Genomic DNA, 9,360 nt, shown 5'->3' on the forward strand with positions numbered 1-9,360 from the left:
CGGCGCAGTGGATGCATGAGTGTTTGTGTGTGTGTGTTGGTGCCTACAGACTAAGCCATGGTCTACGGCATGATGTTGGTTTTATTTATTTCATTTCAATGTAAAAAACCATATGACTCCACGAGGATCCGTTTACAGTCTCCCCGACCCTGCGGGGCCTGCAGCTTTCCCCGCCCTTCCAGGGCGAGGCCTGAGCTGCAGAACCACCCAGTCGGCGGAGCCTGGCCGGGGCACTGCCCCCATATAGGGGGTGGGGGTGGCCGGGGCCGCTTGGGTCACCTCCGCTCGGCCGGCCCTGGCCTGTCTTCGCGCGAGAGCCGCCGACATGGAGGGGATCGCCCCGGCTGCGCCTGCCCGGCTGGCGGTTCTGCTCCGACACCTCTGCCCGGACGGTGCCGCCGCCGCCGCCAGGTCTCTCGTATCCTTTTCCTGGGCAGGCTCCGGGGAGGGAGGCCGGGTAGGGGCAAGGGGGCGGTCCTCGCCTTCCCCGATTCAGGGTCGGCGAGCTTCTTTCCGGGCGGGCGGTTGTTTTCTCTCCCCGGCGAGTGCCTTGGGAAGGGCCAGGGGATCCCACTTGCAGAGTTCCTCGAGGGCCCTGAGTTGGGTTCAGATCCTGCTGGAGGCGGAGGATTCATTCAGGGGGCGCTCTGTTAAGCCTCTTGCAGGAAATGTTGGACGGGAGGCCCAGCAGCTGGGGATGCCAGCCTCCAGGTGGCACCTGGGGAATTCAATGTTCCCTCTAAGCTGTGGAGTCTTGCGAGCAAAAAGTCTCCTTTGTGAGCTGCTGGCATTAAAATGGTGAGCGAGTGATTTGGCTGCTGCGTAAATTACTTTGCTCTGGAGCCCTCCCTTCCTGAGCGAAGACGAAAATGTGTGAGCCGGAGGCTAAAAAAAACTGTGAGCTAGCTCACACTCGCTCAGCTTAGAGGGAACACTGCTGGGGGTCCCCTGGAATCACAGCTCATCTCCAGACTAGAGAGATCACAGTTTCCCCTGGAGAAAAGGGAACCTTTGGAGGGTGGACTCCGCCGCATTGTACCCCATTGAGGTCCCTGTCTTTCCCAGGCTCCATCCCCAGATCTGCAGATGTCTCCCAACCTGGAGCTGGCAACCCTACCCCCCCCCAGCCCCCACCGTGCCCACTGGGGAGCTGGCAACCCTACCAGCAGCGCCTTCAAGACCAACCAGGCTGAGTCTAGAAGTAGTTTTCCGGAGTCAGCGCTCGCTTCCTCAGATGCAGGGGAGGAGGGATTTTATTTCGCCATACATATTTTTTTGTGAGTCAAAGCTCACTTCCTACGTGATCGCCGGTTCAGGAAGGCTTGTGAGGGAATAAATGTGGTTAGCTTTCTGAATTGCTGCCGGGCTCGTATTTTAGTGGTAGCTGGGGTTTGTATGTCATAAAAGGGGGGTGGGGGGGATTTGCCTGTCTCTGGGTCCTTCAAACGCAGCAGGTAATGTGAATAAGAAAAGGCAGTGACTCCCTTCCTCTGGCCAAGACACCCAAGCAGGGACTTGTGGCTGCATATAAAGAAGGGTGCCGGGACTTGGGGGGGGGGCTGCAAAGGCTAAGCTACTGGCTTTTAGATATCAGCCCTGTGGAAGGAACATCCATCTCCTCCTGGGTTGAATCTGCCAGAGCCAGGTTCAAGCCAAGGGGCTTGGGTTGAACCCAGAAGGTGGTAGCGTGGAGCCAGGAGGGCATCTGTGTACCCCTGTCTGGGGCAACAAACTACATTGACTATTAGCAATCGTGTTGTACTACCATCACTTTTTGGCATATTGTTGTACTACCATCACTTTTTTTTTTTTTGTCTTGGTGAATGTTGTGTTACTGTCAGTGGCCAATACAAAAACTTCAGCCATGCCTTCCCCCCATCTGCTGTAGAGGAGTTGGATCATACTCAGTAGATGGGGCAGTATTTTATTTATTTTATTTTATTTTTAATTTTATTTTTATTATTTTATACAGTACAATACATACATTACATAACGCAACATACAAAAACAAAGGCGTGTAGACCGCAGAAAGATGAGAGTTATGTAACCAGCATAATTACAAGTTCTAGTAATACTGGTACTGCTCCGGCTAATTGCTATATTTACTGTACAGTGAATCTGGTGGATTGAGTGGACTTTTGTTCAGGGTGTTTGTAGCTAGTGCAATGGAGACCAAACAGTTGGAGAATATACCTAAGTATAATAATTTACCTAAGTATCCTTTACCTAATAATTAAGCAAACTCCGGAGCATGATGGAAGACAGGAGGGCCTGGCGTGATGTGGTCCATGGGGTCGCAAAGAGTGAGACTCAACTGTGCGACTCAACAACAACAACAGGAAATGGGTGGGTGTATGTTGACTGTAACTGCGTGATTTATTTATCTAGAGCTTCCATCACTTTTAGCCTCTGTGATGTTGAAAACATTTAGATTGTTGTTAGCATTATTCAAGATCTGTGCACAACAGCAAGTGTTCCGCAGGGGTAGAAAGTGATGCTGGCTACGTTGATAATTAATTAGGGGCGGTGTTGTTTCTGCACTGCTTTTAGCAGTTTCCAAAGGATGCTGGGCAGCAGTGCTATTTCCCCCCTCCCCCCGAAAATCCAGCAGAACTTGCAACTCTGCGGGATTTTTCTTCTGACCTTTGTACCTGTAACTTATGTAAGGTTGATGATGAGACTGCTGTATGCTGATTAGCTGTCCACCCCTCAAGGCTTCCTCAATCTACTTTAAAAAGTGCAAATCATTGGCAGGTGTCATTCTGCCATCTGCTCGTGTTTGTTTGAATGATGTGCCTAAATGATGAGTGTATAAAATTTTATCCTAGAATCTTCCCGCCAGCAACACCTCTGGGGGTTGTGAAAAGCTGGCTCATGCTGGGCATGCTTGCTCCAGTGGAGAAACCCCTAGGCAGAAGCTTAGGGGTGTAGCAAGAGAACGTAATAATTCCTGGGACCTTTCATTAGAAATGCTCTGGGAGCTGCAGCATGGATGAAGCTAAGCAGGTGTGATGATCAGTGTGAAAGTTCACCAGAACCCCTCAGACTGGAAATCACAGTCAAGGCAAAATACCACTTCCCAGTATACAAATGTAGATAGCTTGAAACCTTGCCCGGGGGGGGGGGGGGGGGATAGCAGGCCAGAGGTTGCCCAAACGTTCCCACTGACAAACTGGTTCCAGACTTGAGTACAGAGAGAACTATTATTTTCTGTCTGTCTGTCTCTCTGTCATCTACCTACCTACCTACCTAATATTCTAATAGTAAAGTCACTATTGACTTCAGCTTCCGAATTTGGGACAAGGGCAGCCCCATGTAGAAAGCATTACAGTAGTCTTATCTTGAGGTGACCATTGTGTGGATTACCGTTGTCAAGTCACTACATTTGAGGAAGGGAACCAACTGCCTAATCAGCCGAAGATGGTAAAAGGCTGACTTGGCAGTGGCTGCTACCTGGGCCTCCATTGTTAAGGAGCCATCCAAGAGTATTCCCAGACTCCTAACCTCCAGCTTTGGAATCAAAGGAGCCCCATTGAGGTTCAGGAGTGAGAGCCCTAACCCCGGGCCGCCACAACTTAGGCACAGAACCTCCATCTTCATCAGATTCAGTTTCAACCGACTCGGTCTAAGACATCCAGCCACAGCTTGTAATGCCAGGTCCAGATCTTCTGGCCCAGAGTCTGACTGGTCGCCCAACAACACATACAGCTGGGTGTCATCAGCATACTGGTGTTTCAACTTAACCTGCCTCACAGGATTATTGTGAGCGTAAAGGAGATAGGAATGATGCTGTGTGTGTGGTTTGAGTTTCTTGGAAGAAGGGTAAGGTACAAATAGATACCTTTGAGAGCCAGTGTGGTGTGGTTAAGAGCAGTGGACTCTAATCTAGAGAACTGTGTTTGATTCCCCACTCCTCCACAAGAACCCAGCTGGGTGACTTTGGGCCAGTCACAGTTGTCTCAAATCTCTCTCAGCCCCACCTACCTCACAAGGTGCCTGTTGTGGGGAGAGGAAGGCAAGGCGACTGTAAGCCGCTTTGAGACTCCTTAGGGTAGAGAAAAGCAGGGTATAAACACCAACTCTTCTTCTCTGGACTGTGTCCATTCTCTTCAGTTAAGCTGAAACAGCAAACAGACCTCCTGGCATTTCAGTGTTATCTTTTAAGTCCAAAGTGCTGATACAGTTAATTTAACCTAAGATAATAATGGGAAATAACTGTAATAGAATCCTTCTATACAGGGGTCTTGTTGTAGAAAAAGAGCTGCCGGAGCTCATTAGCATAACTCATTAGCATAACTTATTTGCATATGCCACGCCCCCTGACATCACCGGAAGTGACAGAAGGCCACACCCCCTGACATCACCGGAAGTGTGTCAGAAGGCCCGGCTACTTACCCTCCTGCTTCATCCTCATTCCCAAACGGAATGAGGATCGAAGCAGAGGGCGGGGTAAAGAAGGGGGCGGGGCTTCACCACGTGACCGCCCCGCCCCCTAGAGGTTCTCTTCCGGAGCTCCGTACCTGAGAGCTCCCCCCCGACTAGAGCCCTGCTTCTATATAATATAGAGGAGCTGCGGTGACTCAAGTGGTTAAGACGCTGAACTGCAGGCTGTGGAAAGTTGGTAGTTCATTAGTTCAAGACCCGAGTGTGCCGCATGACGGAGTGAGGTTCCAGCTCCTGCCAACCTAGCAGTTCGAAAGCAAGAAATTGCAAGTAGATAAATAGGTACCGCTTCAGTGGGAAGGTAACAGCGTTCTGTGCACCTTGGTGTTTAGTCATGCCGGCCACATGACCACGGAAATGTCTACGGACAGCGCTGGCTCTTTGGCTTTGAAACGGAGATGAGCACCGCAACCCTAGAGTCGGATTTGACTGGCTTTCGAGCAAGGGAACCTTTACCTTTTATATAATATAGGCCATCTTCTTCTCAATCTGTTCTGAAATTAAAACTTATCAAGAATATGTTTCTTTTTATTTCCTTAATTTACTCTCAAGACAGCATTTCCTACTTCAGCCCAAGTTGTTTCTGCAAAACACCCAGCACAGTTCCGGTATGTGATATTTTACCTTATTTCTTCTTAAATTAGAACAAAGGCAAATAGTCCTCCGACTGTTTTGTGGTGATAAGCAGGAAACCAGGAGGTACTGATTTTGATTTAGAAGTCTGGGCATAGATTGGGTGAACTCTTTGATAATGTTGAGTTCCTCGGAGTTCCTTTAATTGGAACATCTCCCTGGCAGTACAAAGCCCCAGAAGATGCTTAGCAATGCTGCATCTTGAGTTTGTGCAGGGCAGTAATGAGGCCCAAGAGGTCTTATCTGTGCTCCGCAAGTACTTACTGGACCACCATGAATGTGCCCAAGTATCTTATGCAATGCAGAAGAGTTCTGTGGAAGCCCCGGCAAGGGATCCAGAGTAGGCACATCAGTGTCGGAAGGATTCCCCAAAGGTATAATGTAGAGCTGGTAATATGAAGAGGTATGTGTTCCAAGAAAATGCCATCATCTCCCGCAAGGCCTTTGATCACTGTTCACTTAAAAATGTCATACATAAAGTTACAAATCTATAGAACTCGACAAATATACTGAAGGACCTGTGCCTTGAAACGTTTAACATTCTGAGCGGTATATAACAAACAAACAAACACTTAGGAAACATGATGCGTACAGATTGACCTGTATAAGATATTCACTCCATGCTGTGTTCTCTTATATTAACTTTGAACACAAAAGTTATAGGAGAAGACTGGGAACAGGGTGGAGTTGAACAAAATTAAATTGGGGGGACATGTTGGGAGATATATGAACAGTAATCACGGCCCGCTAAGTTGACATTGGGTAGCCATTTTCATAAAATATTAAAAACACAAAGATCTGCCTCGCAGAATTGCAAAAACCCCACAGTACTGCAATATTTATCGTCTTGGTGATAAGTACTCTCTGATAACTTGCGTAATTTTTTTTTTATCTTCATAGCTATACCTTGGATAATAACCTTTTAACCCCAGCACAGCGAAATTTCTATGAGGAGAATGGTTATCTGTTGATAAAAAATCTGGTCTCTGATGAGGACATTGCACGTTTTAGGTAAAGTACAACTACCTGGACTAACTGCATGGATTGAGATTGGCTGAAAACACACTGTTTGCATTACAGATGTCAAAAGTCCCAGTCCCAACCCCGAGTAAGGACTTTGGTGCAAGGGGAGTGCGTTGCAAAACAAAGTTACAAAGTACCAGAGAGAGTCTAAAACTCGCCCTAGTCTTGGTAGGTTGCCACCAGGTCTTTCGATCTACCCCAGCAGCCCAGGAGAGAAAGACCAAGCCTCCTGGCTTCTTACTTAACTTAACAAGAAAAGTCAGCCCTGCAGAGTGGGACTGCAGTCTGAGTTTCCAAGACAAAACAGTTAACTGGTAGGCAGTCAAGAGCCAAGGCTCTGGATTAAGGGTTTGAGGTTGATTTAAGGCAAAAACCAAGACAGAGTGAAAAATATATTTATTTAAGGTGCAAAAATATTTAAAACAAGACTAGACAGTGAAGGAATAAAACAGGTAAACCTAAGCTTTTCCAGCATAGCTAAACACAGGGCTATTTTTGGGCAGGAACACACAGGAACGGAGTTCTGGCTGGCTCCCGAGTTGGCCACGCCCAGCAGGAACTCATTAGCATAATAGGCCACACCCAACAGCAGAAACTCATTAGGACTGGCTACATTAGGGGTGTGTGGCCTAACATGCAAAGGAGTTCCTGCTATAAAAAAGCCCTGGGTTTCGACAACAAACAAGGTAAACAGAATAAGAAGCAAAAGGTGGGTGTGGCTGGATGAGCACACTTCTGGTAACATGGGGGTGTGGCCTAATATGCTAATGAGCTGTGCTGTCAGGGGTGTGTCCTAATAAGCAAATGAATTTCTCCTGTTGGGTGTGGCCTATTATGCTAATGAGTTCCTGCTGGGCTTTTTCTACCAAAAAAGCCCTGGCTAAACATACAGAAACAAGGTTCCTGTTACTATTCCAGTTTCAGCAGAGGCAGTCAGTTCCAGCAAGACAAGAGGTTCACAACTTTAGCCAGTCTAGGTAGGAATCAGTCAGGATGCAATTCTGGAAGCTCTGGGGCTATTGACATAATGGCATGTCAAATCGTCTCAAGCTTCACTAGCCATAGTGTTAAGGGCTAACGGGATTGATAGGAAAAGGGTCTCTGACTGGTCTTAGGCCTTTAGGCCAATCAGATACCCGAGAGGCAGGGGTCATTTGGGGGGGGACGCGGGGGGACGCCATCCTCCCGGGTGAGGTGCGGGAGGGCGGGGCCTGGAGCTCCCTGCTGGTGCCTGCTGGAGGTCGCCGCGGACTGTGGGGAGGAGGCGGGGCGCGCTGCGTTGGGCGCGGACGAGTGAGCAGGTTTCCCAGCTGCCTCCCGGCTTCGCCTTTCCCGTCACGCTCGGTGCAGCAAGCGGGCGGCTGAGCGTGGGGGACACCTTAGGAATGGGAACCCCAGTGATGTCAGGGGGCGTGGCCTTATGACACACTTCCGGTGATGTCAGGGGGTGTGGCATATGCTAATGAGTTGTGCTAATGAGTCCCCCTAGCTCTTTTTCTACGAAATGACCCCTGCCGAGAGGTGATGTAACTCTCTGAGTTCCTAGGCACGTGACATCCTAGGATGGACAAGAGCAAGAGGGAGAGAAACGATACCATGCTGCTGCTAGGCCTGTCCCTGCCCCCACACAGGTGCTAATCGGAGCGTCGAGGGCGGTTGGTACTACCCTCTGCTGAAAACAGTGTAGCTCTGGCAAGGTCACCATGCTATCTCTAACGGTCTCTGGGAAAGGTCTTGCAGGCCTTTGGGCAGCCTGAACCAAAGTTTTTATTTTACAGAACAGAGCAAGGAGCCATTTTTCTTTACAACAGAGATCGGCTGTCCCCCCCCCCCCCCCCCCGTTTTAAAATCAGTTTGCCATTTGACAGAGGCTGCACATAACCTTGTTTCCACATGCAGGAAACAGCAACAGGGAAAAGACATGTGTAGTAGTATTAGAACCAGTGTTCCCTCTAAGCTGAGTTAGTGTGAGCTAGCTCACAGTTTTTTTAGCCTCTGGCTCACACACTTTTGTCTTAGCACAGGAAGGAGGGCTCCAGAGCAAACTAATGGATGCAGTAGCCAAATCGCTCGCTCACAACTTTAAGGCCAGTAGCTCACAAAGTAGAATTTTTGCTCACAAGACTCCACAGCTTAGAGGGAACATTGATTAGAACCGACCTAAATATTGCAAAACAGCATACAAGCTTTCAGTTAACTAGAACTCTCCTTCAGACTAAATATTTGGTACAAAAAAAGGGATGGGGGATGTTTCAAGACAACATGGTGAAGCCCAAAGTCTTCAATGGTAGCCTTAAAATGGGAACTGTTTGGTACAGGAGTTGGGCAAAAGCTTCCCCAACCATAGAGTAAGCTGCGTGGATCTCTTGATCCTAAGCACTGAGTTAGAATTTTCAGTGTTTAAAGCACTCGTTTTCATTCTTAAGTGCCACACAGTAGTTCAAAGTCTGCCAATCACAACCTTCTGTTTAGAGATGAGTTTGCACGAATCTGCAGAGGAGAGGTGAAAGTGCCGGGAATGGTTGTCATGAGAGATATCACAATCGCCAAGTCAGAGTTTGTTTCAGATGAGAAAGCAGTTACAAAACTACAGGACTTTCAGGATGACGAAGAACTGTTTAGATACTGCAGCCTGCCTCAGGTAAAAAAAAAATGTCCTGAAGTTCACCTGTGTCTGCATTATATGTGAGGTCGTGAATAACGTCTTCAAACTAATTCAAAAGGGTGTCCTCTATAGGTTAGTAGGTAGATGTGCTGGACCGTGGTCATCTGGAGAACTTCATGGCTGGGTGGGGACTGGCGTCCAGATCTCTCTAGTTCTACTGGAGCTCTAACCCCACTCGTTCTATAGCAGGTTTCCTAGTCATGGTGCCCATGGGAATACATGGTGCCCACAGACACCAGCCCTGAAGCCTGCCAGATGTTTTTAGAAAGTGGGCCAGGGGCAAGTGGGCTTCTGGTTGGCTGTGCACATTTTTAAGAAGTTGCTTCAGCAGCAGCCGCCAGTTTGGTGTAGTGGTTAAGTGCACGGACTCTAATCTGGGAGAACTGGGTTTGATTCCCCACTCCTCCACTTGCACCTGCTGATGTGACCTTGGGTCAGTCACAAGCTCCGGCACAGCTGTCCTTGAAAAAGAGCAGTTTGTGTCAGAGTTCTCTCAGCCCCACCCACCTCACAGGGTGTCTGTTGTGGGGAGGGGAAGGGAAAGGAGTTTGTAAGCCGCTCTGAGACTCCAAGTGAAGGGCGGGGTATAAATCCAA

The 9,360-nt window shown here is 48.5% G+C and overlaps 1 protein-coding gene across 1 annotated transcript in view; it reads left to right on the top strand.

Moving 5' to 3' along the window:
- Positions 1 to 221: 221 nt before the first annotated feature.
- The window catches only part of PHYH (phytanoyl-CoA 2-hydroxylase), a 20,718-nt gene continuing 11,579 nt past the window's right edge, over positions 222 to 9,360 (top strand). The window contains exons 1-4 of the mRNA XM_015420833.1: positions 222 to 418; positions 4,996 to 5,051; positions 5,977 to 6,087; positions 8,572 to 8,740. Of these exons, the coding sequence (XP_015276319.1) occupies positions 326 to 418; positions 4,996 to 5,051; positions 5,977 to 6,087; positions 8,572 to 8,740 (429 nt within the window). The 5' untranslated portion in view covers positions 222 to 325. The remainder of the gene's footprint in view (positions 419 to 4,995; positions 5,052 to 5,976; positions 6,088 to 8,571; positions 8,741 to 9,360) is intronic.

Source organism: Gekko japonicus, unplaced genomic scaffold, assembly GCF_001447785.1.
Source record: "Gekko japonicus isolate JY-2015 unplaced genomic scaffold, Gekko_japonicus_V1.1 scaffold2110, whole genome shotgun sequence".
Lineage (NCBI taxonomy): Eukaryota > Metazoa > Chordata > Lepidosauria > Squamata > Gekkonidae > Gekko > Gekko japonicus.